This window comes from Lepeophtheirus salmonis, chromosome 3 (assembly GCF_016086655.4).
Source record: "Lepeophtheirus salmonis chromosome 3, UVic_Lsal_1.4, whole genome shotgun sequence".
Classification (NCBI taxonomy): Eukaryota; Metazoa; Arthropoda; class Copepoda; order Siphonostomatoida; family Caligidae; genus Lepeophtheirus; species Lepeophtheirus salmonis.
In genome coordinates this window covers 27,786,922-27,804,479 of record NC_052133.2, presented here as the reverse complement: position 1 = coordinate 27,804,479, position 17,558 = coordinate 27,786,922, and the positions used below count along the sequence as shown (strand labels likewise).

The window sequence follows — 17,558 nt, the reverse complement described above, 5'->3', positions numbered from 1 at the left end:
GAAAAAATAACTCTCGATAACTGGTTTAATGTTACAAAATTATGAAATAAAATGTTCGGGGAATTGAAAATACTATGAATTGAATTGTTAGAGCTTAAAATTGTTCTTCCAAAATGCATTGTTTTGTGGCATTTCTTCTTAAAAATTAAAATTCACGTCTGATGGAGAGAAAAAAATTGAAAAATTGTTCATAAAATAACTGACAGTTGAACATCTATTTTTATGTGTCAAATTTACATGCAAACATATTTCCAGACAAATTTATATTAACTTTATTTTTTCTATGAATCCAATATTTCTTTGCAAATCCATTTTTTTGAACCTGAAAAAAAATTAACAAAACTAATTTTCACCAATTTCTTTTTTTGCCCCATAACTTTTGTTATTTTTAATAAATTTAAAACCCTACTTATTCGTATAGTTGTTCTTTGAGACATCAGTCACTTTTTGATTTATAACTTAATCCCCTGTTAGACTTCTTGAACTCAAAAAAAAAAAAAAGTATAGAATAAGCTCCTCTCCCCTAATATATATAAAAATGTACCCCCGTCCCAGCCGGACCAGGTTCAAAAGATGCAAAGTTTTAGCCTCCTTTGCTGAATAGTGTGGGAACCACAGTTAATAGTGTAGTACACGCACAGAATCTGTATATTATGAGTATATATAAAGATAACACGACAGTGAAAAAATTCAAATTTTTGCTTTGCAATCAATAGATCTAATAATCAAAATGATCTTTTACAAATTAGTGCATTTCAAAGATTCACACTCCTTCTTGTTATGAAGAAATTTTTTTCTTTTTTTAATATTCGATAAAAGTTATAAGCAAAAATTTTTAGTTTCAAAACATATTTTTAACATTTATCTATCTTGATCTGAGTTTCTAACCTCTAGGAAACATATGTGTATATATATATTATCAACTAAGATTTTTTAATGCGAGGATAATATGTTTCCTTGAATTGATAAATTTCCAATACATTGCTGAGTAGGACAATCTAAGGAATATTCAATACCACAGAAAATGTACTCCTTTTTCCGTCTTTTTTTTACCAACTAAGAGCAATGTTTATTTATTTATTTTAGAATAGTTATGACATGAAAGAGATAATTGAATTACAACAAAAGTGTAATTAATGTGTCAAAAAATTAAATGAACTTCTTTTATTTATCATTATTTTGATGGCATAAAACAAATACATCAAACAAATAAAATATTAGAATTCCTCAAGAAATTCATTACACGAATGTTTTAACTCAATCGCATATTCTATTTCATAAATATTCTACTATAAAACATTGCCGTTAGTTCCATCAACTAAAGTTTAAAAAAGGGATGTGCCATTTATAGCGAATTCTTTTTGACAATCTAATGAAGAACGATATTTCTTATCTATTTTTTAAATTTAAATTCACCTAACAAGCCTTAATATATTCTTTAAAAACCAAACAAGGAAGCAGTCTAAGCACGAAGAATCCACTTATATTCATAGCGAACATGTATAAATAGATAAATGCAAAATAAATTATCGTTCTATTAAAATTGCTTCTTAAAAAGTTTCTTGGAAAAAATAAATATTTTTGCTAATGCAATTTTATTTTACTTTCACCTTTTTGGTAGTGATTCACATCCTTTTTATCATTGCAGAGTCCTTAGGTGATTTTTTTTTTTTTTTGGAGCGAACATCTTATTTTGGTGGAATATTTTTTTAAAGCTTTTTAATTGGGAATCATTGCCTATGACGATCATAAACTTTTTTTTTTTTTATAAGATAATTTTATCGAATTCTAGGTTTTTATTATAGAAAATAAAATGTGAAGCTTTTTTTTAAGTTTATTAAAAAAAAGGTAAATTAACTTATAGAAAATTTACTCATTATATGGCCCCTACTTTTTGGTATCTAGTACGGGGCCTTGTCAAATGTCTCAAATTCTCCTTCCCCTCTCAAAAAAATCCGACTACCTTAAAAATTTGGAATTTGAATTAAAATCTCCTATTGGTACAACTTCTATCAAGATTTTAATTAAATTATTCATGGCATTATATCTGCTAATTTCCTAGTGCCTTTGGAAGGTGCCCTTAAAATATAAATAAATGCGATGTATACTTCGTTATTGTTTATTTCTGGTTGAAATTGATGTTCCCTTTGAATTTTTGATCAAAATATGTAGTGTGTGTTTCTATAAAACGCATTAGATAGTCTTTTCTGTTGGAATATTGATGGAATTATACTCTTTTCTCGTATTAGGCTTTATTGTTAATTCATAAGTATTTACTAACATGAACAATAATGTCTAAGATAACACTATCCAACAAAATTACACTTTTTTTAATGCTCAACTTAGTACAAATTGATCCCTTGATTCCAAATATGGTCTTATTTTTTCTCTCATAGTCACGTGGCCTTCAGAAAAGCCCATACTTTTTTTTTGTTATTTTTTGATTTTTTTGAAGATAGCGATAAATTATGATAATACATTTTAAAGCTGAATGTTAAAAAATTCTATAAGCATTTTTAAAATGTCTGCATCATACTTTTAACTCAAGTTATCGTTTGTTGAAAGTAGAAAATAGGAATTTTTTTGTTCAGAGGCTCATAGCTTCGAGTTGAAGAAATTTAAAAAGCTTAAAAGTATTGGATTTGATAGCTGAGAGTATTATCTTTAATTTAAAAAAGAGAGCCTTTCCAAAAACGCTCTATATCGTTTTAAATTTAAGATAAGGCCACGACAATATTTCAAGGAAAAAACTCATTTTTGAATAGTTGAAAAGTGTAGTTTTTTGTCGGACTCAGAATATAATTCAAAAGCAACATCAGAGTAATTCCAATCTACCATATATGTCCCTGTTATATCACGGCGTTACCTCACTAACACTCACAGAAAAAACACCTTTGTGTTTTGTTGTCAGCTGTCAATTCCCTCTTCTCCATTGATAGGTCATGGCTCTTTCATAATTTATTATATTTGATAAATAAATAAAGTCATAAGTTATTCCATAATTATGCTCCGTTTCCAAAAAAAAACAGGGATATAATTTCTTGTTGATCCCTCGTGGTTATACAACATATAAATTGTTCATATTATTATTTCTATGAAGACATTTTGGCTATTTCTTCAGATAAATAATACAGTAACTACTGTTAACTACTCTTTCAATAAAATATTACTAAGCAATATTATAATACAGTATCGAATAAAATACTATGTAGATTTTAATAATATATCATTTATTTTAAAAATGGTGAAGAAATAATATGAGAGCGTGAGTAATAGTCTGGGAGTATTTATGAGATAAATGGCAGTTGGCATAATTTACTTATTTGGCTAACTACTAGATGATTTCGAGCCTTTTTCTGTTGTTGTTTTTTTTTGGAAGAAAAGTTGCGTGGTACAGTAAAGGTAATGACGTGATATACGAAGTGTGATTTGTGTTTATTGCATTCCTTTTACGGCTGCTTGCAGCTGATATAATGAAACTTCTTGTTGCTAAGCTGCTCTGCTCCCAAACATTCTTCAAATTGTGAAGATTACCACGTTTATTTTCTGTTTATTTTTTATTCATACATACTGGAAGGAAATATTTGATGAATAACTGATTCACAAGGGTCTTAAAAAAGGAGTAAAAGCGGAAGGAAGAATAGAATACTCTCAGTAAATAATAACCACAAAACCTCTTAATAGATTATTTCATCATTGTAATGTGAAAATTTGTTTTAGGTTGGTAATTTCGAAAGATGACATATCCGCTGACAGAAATCACTAATCATTATGTAAACTGAAGTACTGGTTAATGCCCTCTAATAGGTTAGAATTTTCAAAAAGGGAAGAAATAATTTATAGAAGTAATAATTTCTTCTTCTTTTTTTTTTATTGTACCCTCACGAGTATCACATCTCTATTATACTTCAAATTCCTTCTATATTATACATTTGTTTCATGCCAAAGACACATAAATGTTAAATTTAAGGTCTATGAACACAAATACAATTTTATTATTTCTTCTGAATTAAAATCTTTATAAGAAATGAGATACAAAGTTGCAAGAGGCTCAAATTGTTAGATCAGCTCACATATTATTTTGATCTGGAATACATTTTAGGGAGAAATCAATTCATAAAACTTGTTGGAGTTACAAATATTTCTGAAAATATTTAATTTAATATATTTAAATTTCTTTGATTTTATTTAAAAAAAACTACACTACTTTGTAATTGAATACAGAGCTGTGGAGTCAGATTTGGTGCTATTTTTTGTGGAGTTGGAGTCGGAAAATTTATATTGATTCTGACTCCGGCTACAAAAATTATTATAATTTATGTAAACAAAACTTATTTATAATTTAATAGTCCAGTTATTTTCTAAATCGTTAACAATTATATGTATTAAGTATTATTAATTTATGAAACTTATGAAGTAGCTATGTTATAAAAGAGGGAGTGCTCTAATCTTTTTTCTCATCCACGTATTAAGTTGCTCAAACAGCTGATCTATAAGAAGTTTTATGAGGCATAAAACGCCATAAATATGTACATTTTTTAAATCATAAATTGATGGTTTTTTCTTAAAGACATTACAAAAAAATTAACCTAATAATGTTCTAGATGGGTTAAACTACATTGGCATTGCGAAAATTCAAGAAAAAGATACAATATATAGCTTCATTGAATAACTTAAAATGACTTCCGAATTGACTTTGACGTTTTAGGCCAAAATGACCCTTCTATGAAATCAAAAAGGGTGTTGTCGCTAATAAATAATAGGACTATTTATTTATCTTAAAATTGTCTTCGACGTTTTAGGGCATAAATGACACTTTTCATTAATAGAGGTTTTTTTTAAATGTCAGAAAGCTTGAACATTTTGTGGTTCATTAGTGAAAATAATATATTAATTGATTGCGCTTATAAATTATGAGAGGAGTGTCATGTTTGTGTTATGCTCATTCTTTTCCGGTAACTCAACCTCGTCAGTGAACATCTAGAAAAGTGTAGGTTTCGTGATTCAAACTACGATAGTCCTAAATGTCGAAGGACATAATTTGAGTGAGATAATAATAACAAACTCCGTGCGTCGCGTTTAATACGCGTGTCTTAAGAAACCAGTTCTAAGTACGTGCAATTCAAAGAGAAGACGAATTTAATTTTCGACCAAGAATATCCGGATTTCTCAGTGAATAGGCAATGGATTTTAATAATTGAGTTATTTTTGGGAAGAGACACTCCGTACACAACGTAAGATCACCTTTTTCAAATTCATATTTTGAATTTTTTTAGACTTTGTAAAATACCTATATTAAGTTAACTAATTTATAAGTTTACTTCACAACTTTCCATGTGCTTTATAATCCATACAATCACAGTTCCCAAACACTGCTAAAGTCTAAATTATTATGTTGGGTAGAGCATAGCCACTAGCTGTGTTAATTCACTAATTACACTTTTGAATATAGTCAATGTGATCAGACAAAAGGGCAACATTACAGTGAGATATTGAGTGTATTGTTGTTCCTCGGTTACGAGTACATAAAATATTTTCCGAAACTTATGAATGATAGCTGTAGATAATTTTTGATCCATTTCATTTCTTGTTCATCTAGTTAAATATTTTCTTTATTCATAGCACAATTATTTACTACGTATAACTAATAACTACCTATAGCTATAAATTAAATCTATTTTAAGTATATATGTATACTCAAATAACTCAAAAGTACTTATATTGGCTATAAAACATATTATTAAAATACAATAATGTGTGTTAGAGTCGGAGTCGGTGACATACAAAATACTGAAGTCGGAGTCGACATTTTATGTACCGACTCCTCAGCCCCGGCTTCAGTATTTACAGTATGCTAAAACATTAGACCCAAGAGCCCTTAAATTTTTTTCAAAAACTTGACTCGTGTATCTTAAATCCGAGTATTTACTCGTAATTCATCAAAACTTTGGATTTCCTCCGCCTTTTCTTTTTCGAATAAATTATTATTTGAAATTGAGGATTTATCTAAGAAATTACATAAAAGTATGTTGATTGTTGTGAAACTGTGTCAGTGGTGCCAGAGTCATAGGAACCATTCCCCTTTCCACCAATTTTCCAGAATTTTTAAAGTTATAAAAATATCGTCGAGTTTAAAAAATTTAAATGTTATAATTTTCGAGAAAAATGTCAATTTCACTTGTTTTTTTGTTGTTCAAAACTTTTCGTTAATTAAAATTTAGTCTCTTCTGATAAATTTTAACTTTAAATATAAAAATAAGTTTTTTTCCTCTTCTAAAAAATATTAGTCAAATTTGGTATTTATAAAAATAAACCTGCCAAAATTGTCAAAAAAAAAGCCAGCAGCTCCCAACGCCCTTCTCCCCTCCACGAAAATCCTTTGGGCACCCTTGATGACGTCACCGTTATATAATTTGCCCTCCATCCACTGGAAAATACACTTCGGCCCTGGTAAAAATGTGTCTACTCGGCAATGTTTTCATAACGCTTCTGTATTTCTTTTATTCGGATTCAATTAGATTGTGTCCGCACAAAGAAGAATACTGTTTAATCTGAACCGGTTAATGATGTTGTTGTATTTGATGGGATTCTTATTATTACTTATTAGAGAAGGGAAACACCATGTTGAAATGACAAATTTTAATAATTATTTATTAAATATAGCTTTTGATTGTTATCAAGGAAAAAGTGTTTGGGCGAGTAACGAGTATTGCTGGTAAATCATTGAGTATTTTTTTTTTTTAGAAATTCGAAAATACTCGAGCAGCTAAATTCAACTTGCTGTGCATCACTTAATATCATATAAAATAAATCTTTTTCGTGTGCACGGAAAACTGCCCTAGAGTTTTTGCCCGTGGAAGATTTACCGTATTTTGTTCAAACTTCATAATAAATAATAACACACTATAAATTACCTACAAGTGTGAGTAATATTAGTGCAATAAAGGAGGAGTAGGGAGGGGGGGGGGTTAAAAGCTTAGGGCCTCTTAAAATATGGTTGAATATTCTCCACCCTCGGATTGGCCAATGTCCCGGGTGTAGTATGGGATTGTTAAAAACCACCACAAATACATCCGAGGACCCCTCTAACACCACAACTAGTTCAAAGCCCTCGGATTGGTCGGGTTCCCGGGTGTAGTGTGGGATAGTTAAAAACCACCGCCAAAGCATCACATACAGCCAAGGAAGAGGGATTCTTTAGATGTATCGGATGAATTGGTGGTAGTTTTTAAGGATCCAGTGGTTCCCCTGAGCACCACGAGCAACCCAAGGGCTTGGAACTATTTTTTTGGTATTAGAGGGCCCCCTTGGATGTATTGGAGGAATGGACAGTACAATCTTACACTAATCCGAGGACAGAAGGTATTCAAGGATATTTTAAGAGACTCCAAACTATTTATTCCTTCCCCCTTACCCCTATATTGCAATAATTCATCATGAAGTTAGAAATCAATACGGGCAATTTTCTCCCGGGAAATTTTCCTCCATGGCAATTTTCTCCAGAGCAATCTTCCACCGGCAATTTTCCCCAGGGCAGTTTTCCTACTTCCCTTTTTTCGATGTGTCATATTTGAACTATAAATCCTGAAATCAATTCATTTGAATTTGAAGATAATTTAATGTTGGGAGTTAACCTTGTGCCATAATTATGTACCTTAACATTATATTTGATCATTTTACTCAAAATATAGGCATCACAAAAAGTTTTGTTTGCATTATCATTGGTGCAAGTAAATTTTCTCTAAATTTATTTAATAGTTACAGGGATAAATAGTTTGAAGTCTATTTATTCTAATATTTCCTATGATTATAAATATCCACAAATGTTGGTTCAATAAATTAGTTCTTAAAATGAAAGAACTTTATGTTATTGTTTTTTCTCGCAAAAATACTTCTAAGATTTAATCAAGTCACTAGAAAAAATTTGGCGAAAATTGAATTTCCTCCTTTTTATAAATTAATAACCCCCCCCCCCCTATTACTTGTAGCTAAAGGACTAAGAAGGATAATACCGTGTTATTGTTGTGACGTAGTCGCCCTTACTCTTTCCTTTTCACTAGGGGGTAGACGGCCTGTTCAAACTGGCTGCGGGCCTGGAAAAACTTGTAGCAGTTTCTAATTTTAAGCCAATCAGAACTGAGAGCTATTTAATCCTACCTTCCTTGCCTTGAGTGTCTACTCTATACCTAGATTCCTTTACTTTTATAAAATTCTAATAAAACGTCATGACAGCTAAGCTGCTTTCTTTCCAAACATTATTTTAATAAAATAATTTATATCGTGTCTTTTTTTTAATATACCGGCAGTGCTTATAATTTACAACTGCACTTATTTGGGTGTGGACTGTATACGTGGTGTCCCAATATAAGTGCATATTTATGTAATTTTTGAACTAAATTAATATGCTTTTGAATATGAAAGTCAAAATAGGAGATATATTGTTGACCCAACACGAAAACACTATAACTGGCAAAATGAATTTAATAACTTTTTTGGGGTAACTATAGATGGAGATTTTGATTCTGCAATTATATTTGTTTGCCAAAAGTCAATATTTTTACATTGGAGAGTAATATTTTAACTGAAAAGTACTATGAATCTATTTATGTTATATGGGTTTAACAATCCTATTTGGAATTCAGTGTTGCATTCTTTCAGAAAAATGTGACCATTTTACAAAGACTATTAGCTGCAAGGCTGTACAAGCCATATTATTAGCTTTTAAATAATATAATTATTTAAAATATTTCACTTCAATAGCTGCATATACTAATATACAACAACATTTTTAGTAAGCTGTATGATGTCTTAGTTTAATAAAAAAGTTAAATGTCCTTGAAATATAAACTATACTATACAGTTTAGCGCTAAATTTAAGATATTTTGGTTCCAAAAATGTATTATCTGGAAAATGCATGTCAAAATTAGGTATATTTATAACAGGCAAAAATTATTAAAAAACTTACAATCTAGTCTCCAGATAATGACAATAAAAAAAATTGAATCTCTTAGCTTCAATATTGGCGAAGATATTGTCACCCAAGTATTGAAAGTTAAATATTTCAATTCAAGCTTTTGTACAGTTAGCATGTTTTTGCCCTGGATCAACAATATCTGTACTTAATCCATTAATCCAAGGAATGCTTTGTTCTTGGAAAATACACTTTTTATTTATAAACCTTTTTCTCCCATAGTTGGTCATTACAGCTAGGAGCGCAGTTTAAATTTGATTGGTCCTGTATTCTTATGGGCAGGCCTCCCCATGCCTAATTGGGGTTTTTTTTTTTAATTTGAAATATAGAAGACTTATACTAGAGAAGAATATAGAAATAGATAAAAATGTATTATCAATTTAAAACTGGGTTTTCAGGGCCATCTCTCTTTCCCTGCCAACCCTTTGTATGTTAGTATAAGTTAAATATTGTATAATAATTTGTTAATGTGGAAACATGTTTTGAGACAAACAAGTATGTATAAAATATTTAATCATACCAGAAATATGCAGAGCTAAGATATTTGAACAATACTACTCCAAAGAATGTAAAATAGGTTTAAAGATATTTACAAGTATAGTTTATCTGAAATATTAACGGACATATCAATAAGAAATTCTAATGACATTGTCTCTTTTACAAAAATAATTAATGTTCCCCGTTTGACCTGTGTAAAACACAAATCCCTCCGGGTTTCCAGTCTTTGTTTAAGTTTCCAGAAGGATTATAGTTTAAATACAGTTTTCGAAATTGTAAGTAATTATATAGTGTTATAAAAGATACTTTTGCCATTGTGTAAAAACCAATGAAAATAATTATTATTTTTAAAAGCATGCTTTTAAATGAATAATTACCATTTTTTAAAGTAGAATGGTTATGAAATGAATAAAAAAAACCGTGTAATGAATGTCCTAAGGAATAAAAAAAACTTATCTTATTAATTTATACTTGTCAATAAAGTTTCAACTCCCCCCCCCCTTATTTTTATGATTGATATTGATCATGATTGGTCAATAAAACTTAAAATTACATTTATATCCAAAAATTTCTAGAACTGTGCCTACAATGTCCTACTTGCTCAGATCATGAACTGACCAATCTGAAATAACACTGTTAGGAAAATTCATACACCTTGATGTGGATGAAGCAGCATTTGAAGATCTACAAGCTATTGCCTTCACTCTAAAAGTTACTTCCGCAGGAAAGGTGCGCTTTCAGGACCCTCAGAACGCGCCCGTCACTTAGTGAGGAAACTTTTGGAAAAGGTGATAGACCAAGATTAAAATTATGAACACTGTGTTGATAATTATAATCAACACAAAACAACTACCATTGTTTATGATAGTGCAAGTAGTTACACGGAGGAAATTGTAAATGCCCGTGTTGATGCTGGCAATAATAAAAATAATTGTAAAGGTAGTTTAAAGGCCAAGGAAACTGGCAGTGTCAGAGAAACTGCTACTGAGGACCACAGAAAATACCTTTTAAACCAAGCAGCAGGTGTGAAAGACTCTGGAAACTATTTATTCAAAAGGTAGTGATGGCAAAAATAGATATGTTCTGCGATTTGCCTGCCAAAACCCTATAATTGGATAAACCCAAACAAAATCATTAGCTGCTCTTATATCAACACTCCACACTGCAAGGCAGCTAACTCTGAATTGAAACTCAGAAAATATCAATTAGTCTTAATAACAGAGTAACAGCTCAACAAAAGGCCTCGCTCAAAGTGTGTATACTCATTGCAAATATGGGTCTAAACCAAGAGCATGTATTCAAACTGGTAATCATTTACATGCATACAATATAAGAGGCATGCGTATGTAGCATCGAATTTACAGCACTGTTTTTTGTTTTTTATTGCTCTCTTATCTATCTATATCATAATTCATAAGCATTTTTAGTAAATGTTAAGATTTGAATAAAAACAATAAATTCTTCATTTTAGATCATTAGAACAAAAATTATAGTTTGTTGTAAAGAGCACCTTAAAGAAAAATATTTTAAAGATTTGTTGCTTAAAAAATATTTTTGTATACTTTATTAAGCTATCAAGACTTATTAATTGTACATATATATAAAATGTTACTCTTTGTAGAGAAAAAGAAACAGAAATACACGGCTATAAAGGTTATTTGCATGTTTTTATATGTAAAAGCAATCAGTATATAAAAATACTATATTTTAATTATTTATTTATCTTCTTATGAACGAGAAAAAATCTAAATTAATAAAGTAAAGTCTGTCCGTCTGTATGAAAATTGATAATGGGATGCACTGAATATAGTGATTTCTACTGTATGTATGTCATAAACATGTATTGATTTAAGAAATATCAATGTAGTCGTATGATTGAAATATTGCAGGCGTGTGTGTATGGCATAGTCAAATAATTGATTATGATTGGTAAATACGTTCTTAGTAAATTTGTCTCATGCAAAAGTGATTTTAAAAACATTTTAATTCCTCTTTTGAGGAGTACTATTTTGTGACGTCACGGGATTTACTATTTTATTAACTAGTTAGTAATTTTTGTGTAACTACGTCCAAAGAGACCTGGAGATTCAGTGATGGGAGACAAATATGATTTATGACCATGAAATCGTCTCTTATGGTCTATATATGTAGGTGCTGAAATTACGTCATCATAAGTCTTTAAGAGTGAATTTATGGATATCGATACCTTGGAAAATATATATAAGAGTAAATTCCGCTATTTAATCACATAATCAAACATATATCCAAATAAAGGGGCTCAAAATTTAAGAGGAGACAAGGATGTGAAAGGATTTTTCCTTCATTTATTCTTCAAATTTTTTAATGACCTTTTTTTTAAACCCAATATCTCAAAATATTATTTATTTAACATCTATTCTATTATTACACTTCTCAGTATTCACATGTCTGGAAGGCACATTTAAAAAGAAACGATTGCTAGGTCCAATAATTTAGAATGTAGTCAAACTTCTATAGTTTTATTTTACTAAAATAAATAAATTACATTCATATTTATATTTCAGTTGAGGGTGGAAAACAAATTGCTTTGGACAGACACGGCTCCCAATAACCGCTAGTTACGGCACTAATTCAATTGTTCTTTCCTTATCGGTTATTATAACAGATAATCATTATTCCAATTATTTCATCTCGTCACAATTCAAATCCAAGAGACCATCTACAAAGTACCCCATGTTTGCATTTGATACAACTTTTTTTACCTTCTCTCCTAATAAAAAATACGTAAATTATAGATTGTGTACAGATGAAAATGGAAAATGTCTATGAAGTCCATATACACAATGTATATTTCCTTCTCTAGGAACGACCGAGATGCAAACATACCCACATTAGGTTAAAGAGAATATTTTTTCGAAGCTCATTGTCCATTGAGCTGCGTCGTTCCATTGATAGTGTTCACAATTTCAAAACCACTCCTACTTACGTACGTATTTTATACATAGCTCCTAAGCTAAGCTAAGCTTCTCAGGCCCCTGACTGCCTTTTCTAAGTTTGACAACACTAATAACACCCGATATCTTTTTGTATATTTTTACACAAAAAATGCTAACTTGTTTATAAACCATATGACGTAACAAAACATCTCTTCTTAACTGTCTGAGAATTAATTTACTGAAAGTGGATTTACTAGGAATGAAACTACAACACATTGTTCCATTTATTGTATCTCACAATTTCCCCCAAAATAAACAGAAAAAAGGCCCAATATCAGTCGGTAGTTAGCCAATTCTTCCCAACTATGAGATTATTATTTGATAGCTTTAGGGATCTGTTCACAGCTTGACAAGAGGAAATTGTAGTTTTCCCAATCAACGTTCTGATTATTAATAGGAGGAAAAGAAGCAGAAAAATTGACAACTGACAACAAAATAAAGCGATCATTTTTGTGTCAGTTAGCTAACGCAGTGAGAGGGAATTTATTTAATAAGAACGTATTTTTGTATCACTATTTTTAATATAATAAGATAAATATTAAAGAAAAAAATTATTATTTATATTAAAATATCAACATGGTATATATTATTATTGAATATAAAACGAAAAGGAAAGATGAAAGTTAATATTTACCTTCCTTTTTTTTTTTTGTATTAAATTAAATTTGATTGTCATTGCTTTCATTTAAACAAGAATGCCATTAAACCTATATGAGACAATTTAAGAAATAGTCCTATTGTGGTGACATAACAAAAAGATAATATATTCTTCAAGAATTAGATACAAAGGATTTTTTATGTAGAGTCAAAGAAGAAGGGATGTGAACTTATTTTCTTTTATTTTTTTCTCTATTATATACCTAATACTTGGCTTGATCCATTTTAACTCACATAATAATATGTACTTCATTTCAGATCGCAGGATTTACTTCATTAGGAATCGTTTTTTTCTCAACATTGACTTTTATTATACAAACATTTCCAGAATTTCAGTACGAACCAGAAAAAGGTATATACCCTGAACATCCAGAAATTGTTAAAGGATTTCAAATCATTGATGACATATCAATTATATTTTTTACATTTGAATACCTGGTGCGTTTCATTTGTAGCCCACGGAAATGGATTTTTTTCAAGCACCCAATGAATTTCGTGGATCTCTTGGCCATTATTCCCTTCTATTTCACTTTATTACTCGACTCAATGGAAGATATGCAAATAATTGGAAAGGCTGGAAAATTGGTGCGACTTATTCGAGTTTTGAGGATAATGAGAATTTTCAAATTGGTTCGTCACTTTGCAGGTCTTCAGTCTCTCATCTATACACTGAATCAGGCTTATAAGGAATTGGGACTTTTAATGCTAGTTGTTACTGTAGCAGTTTTGACATTTTCTTCCTTAGTTTATTTCGCAGAAAAAGATGTTGAAGGGATGAACTGGACTTTTTTAGATAGTTTTTGGTGGGGAATCATGACACTCACAACAGTAGGATACGATCAACGAAGTCCCCAATCTGTCTTCGGAAAAATAATTGGAAGTGTGTGTGCTCTTTCAGGTGTATTTATTTTAACCCTTCCAATTCCTATTGTGGTTAATAGTTTTGCCTCATATTATAAGAACAGATTATGGAGGAACGAAGTTGCTCATAAACGGAAAGAAAAAATGAAGACACTTGAGGAGAAAACTGAATCTGGAGAAAAAGAATTTTCCATTGATGATCTATGTATAACATAAATTAAAATTATTGAACTATCAAAACCATTTCATGTTTCACATTTGATGTTGTTATATTTAAATGAATTTAAATACACTTATTAATGGAAAAATGGAAAATCCACTAATTCTGACGATTATTACGCAGTCTACAAGTAATTAAACAAAGTGTGCAGATTATTAACAATATTTTTTTCTAAAACGTTAGTATTTATTAAAGAGACTAAAAAAAAGAGGTGGCGTAATAATTGAAATAATACTGAGACAAAACTCGTACTCAGTTTAAGTAATCACACAATCTCAATCAAAAATAAAACAACAATAACAAGAAATGGGACTTTTGTAGAGCACGAGGAGAATACAATATCAATTTTTCTCTACAAAACCCCAATTCTTATAAATAATACGAGACAAAAGATGAACTTTGCATAATAAACTAAATTTAAAGCTGTCAGAATTCTAGACTTTCCGCCTCTTTAAAAAAAAATTTAAGTTACATAATTCTCACAAACCCGACTTGTTGTTTTTTTTAGTTGTTTTTGAAGTTCCATTTCCTCCCTGGCCTTAACCAATATTTTTGACCCTGAAAATTACTGTAATTTAACGAATATGAAATGAATGGACTTTTAATTATTTGATTTTTTGTAAAATTATACATTTGATCATTAATTAATCATCCTTTAACTAATAAATAACCATTCTTAGACATGGATAAACCGGTCGTCAAAAATTATAATTTTTTTATAAAAAATCAAAAACGAAGATTTTGATCGATTTTAAAAAAATAATATTGTAATATTGGTTATTACAGATAGAAAAAAAAGGACCTAACTTCAAAAAATCAAAAAAATATCACCACACATTAGTACCTTTAAATGAAGTTAAGATCAATTTCGGTGTGAGGGGAGGGGGGCTAAGGTTATTTTCATTACTTAAGCTGAATCCATCTACATTGCTTGTCATATGTTTCTTACTAAGATTTTTTTTAAATTCTTATTTATTAATTTGAAAAATAATATATCTATTTTGTGTTATTGTTTCATAGTTTTTATTAATGCTCTAATTTTTAAAGTCCCAAGCTCCATTAATTAACTCTAATTCAGAATTGAGCCAATGCCCCCCCCCTCACTTATTTAGATAAAGGGGAATAGTTAAATAATAAAATTGTAAGGTTTCATGACTATGACGTCACAAGTGTATAATTGCCCCCCCCCAACTTGCCAATATATTTTGGCGCAGCTGAGCTAAATTGAATTTATTGTGCTCTTTGAATTTAGTTGAATCGTCTCAAACAAACAATATTTTTAATGAATCTTGCAACATTAAAATAAAAAAATGCGGGCAATCAGTTAGCAGTTATCTCATTTTTCACATCTGGCAAATTATCCTTTACTAAACGATGAAAAAATATCATATATAAAATCACATATTATTGTGTAGTTGAGGTTCTCGTGATCTTTTTTACCCTCGTCTCAGTCTTCACTCTTGAAAGTCTTGGCCTCTTTTTCAAAACCAAGTCTAAAAAAAACGTATTCTGAAAAGACAAAAATGTAAAAGTTTTTGACCGCACAACTTTAATATAAACTATAATCTGTAATCCCCTTGGCTGTTAGCACTAGACTTGCCCTGTTTTCTAGGTCCCTCATAGTCTTGTCAACGTGATTGTTACCTACAGAAAGGATAAATGTGTGAGGCCCTTTTGTTTGTTTTAAATTGACAAAATTTGATTTTTTTAAATATTGTCCGTTTTTTAGAAAATAATATTCAAGGCCCTATTCTCAAATGGACTTTTTTGGTAGAAAAAAATAAATATAAAGAATGTTCTATTTTAAATTTTAAATAAACATTTTATTAGAAAAGACTAAGTCTTCTTTGACTTTTTTTAAAATCTATTTCCATATTTCATTTGTTATCATTTGAAAAGAATACTTTTTCTATTTAAAAAAAGATAATCCTTTTTCTATTTTTATGGTCTTTTATAAAAATAATTTCTTCATGTATATATATGCAAATGATATCCAGCATGGGGCTCCAATCAAAAGCTGGACCTGTATACCCCTTTACCCATTCTTGGTATTGAGTAAAATGGTATTTACAAGAGCACTACACAATGTACATTTATAAAAATTGGACCAATATAGGATAATTATATATATTTAAAATTTATCTTTTAACTAGAAACCTTATAAGATGTATTTGAACTTTAGGTGGAACAAATTACAAAATTCACCAATAACAATATGTAATCTCAACTTACAGACTTATTTATCATTTACGAAAAATAATTATCATTTTTAACTTATAAGTACGACAGAATTAGATATTACTAGTTTTTCGTTGCTTCTCTTTGTTTTTACGCCAGAGAGCTGCAAGGGTTTGGCTTCGACGTCCAGGTTTTGTATTCTTTTTCTTAGGAGTCAAGTTGCTGATACTATTATTACTTTCTTCTTTTTTGTTTTCATTCTGATAAGAAAATGGCTCTTCAACTGGAGTTGATGAAATTTCTTGCGAGGGCTCAACTGTTTGTAACTTTTCTTCGTGTAATAACACATCAGAATCCTCCGTCTCTGGTAAATTACTACTATCAGTCATATCGAAAGATACATGCTTTATTTGCTTACAAGTAGGAGATGGAGGAGATTCATTACTCTTATTATTGTTTTCCAATTTGGATGTAGGGATGTGTACCTTTGTACATTCACCTTTATTTATTTCAACATGTAATTTATCATCAGTATTTTCTTTCAAATCAATAGATTGCCTAGAATGCTCAATTGATTTTCTCTGTTTTAGTATATTATTTTGTACTCTTTCTTCTTTCATAACATTTGTAATATTTGTGTCCTCGAGACTTTTGATGTTCTCATTATTAGAACTTTCATTGGCAATGTTGGAATTCGTATTTTTTAATAATATGTCGTTATTATTGACTATATGATTTTGTTCTACGGAGCTTTTGTGGCTATCAGATGAACTTGCTCGGTCTATTAGACATCCACTTTTTGAAAGGGTACATAAATGTTTTGCATTTTGAGAAAAAGAGTCTTTTTTAGATGTTACAGCTGAATTATTTTTCATTTCAGTACATTTTGTCTCCGTAAAATCCGACTTTATTGTTAAACGAGTGTTTGACAATACAGAGGGTTTTTCTTTTATGTGGGTAATACATTCTGTTTCTTCCTTATCAACTGACTTTTTCCTTTCTTTAAAATCTTCTTTACTTTTAATTGATGACGTGTAGGATTTATTTTTTGATATTTCAACTTTTGTACACTCACTTTCCTTCATACAAGGATATGACTTTTTTTCGTTAGTTAATTTATTTTGCACTGACTTTCTGATCGGGCCAATTTGTTTTTCAGAAGAAACTCTCATTATTTCTTGATGAGAAGAAGAACTA

At 29.9% G+C, this 17,558-nt stretch overlaps 1 protein-coding gene across 3 annotated transcripts in view; it reads left to right on the top strand.

Annotated features, from left to right (window-relative positions):
* LOC121115343 (potassium voltage-gated channel subfamily B member 2-like) overlaps window positions 1-14,713 on the top strand; it is a 41,057-nt gene extending 26,344 nt beyond the window's left edge. Inside the window, exons 1-2 of one of the 3 annotated variants that reach the window (XR_011779350.1) lie at window positions 4,989-5,234; window positions 13,361-14,713. Coding sequence is in view for 1 of the 3 variants with exons in the window: in XM_071887246.1 (XP_071743347.1) it covers window positions 13,361-14,179 (819 nt within the window). In the remaining 2 variants the exon portion in view is untranslated. Of the gene's footprint in view, window positions 1-4,988; window positions 5,235-11,961; window positions 12,436-13,360 lie in introns of those variants that run through there. The other 2 variants (XR_011779351.1, XM_071887246.1) reach the window with 2 other exon arrangements.
* The last annotated feature ends 2,845 nt before the right edge of the window (window positions 14,714-17,558 follow it).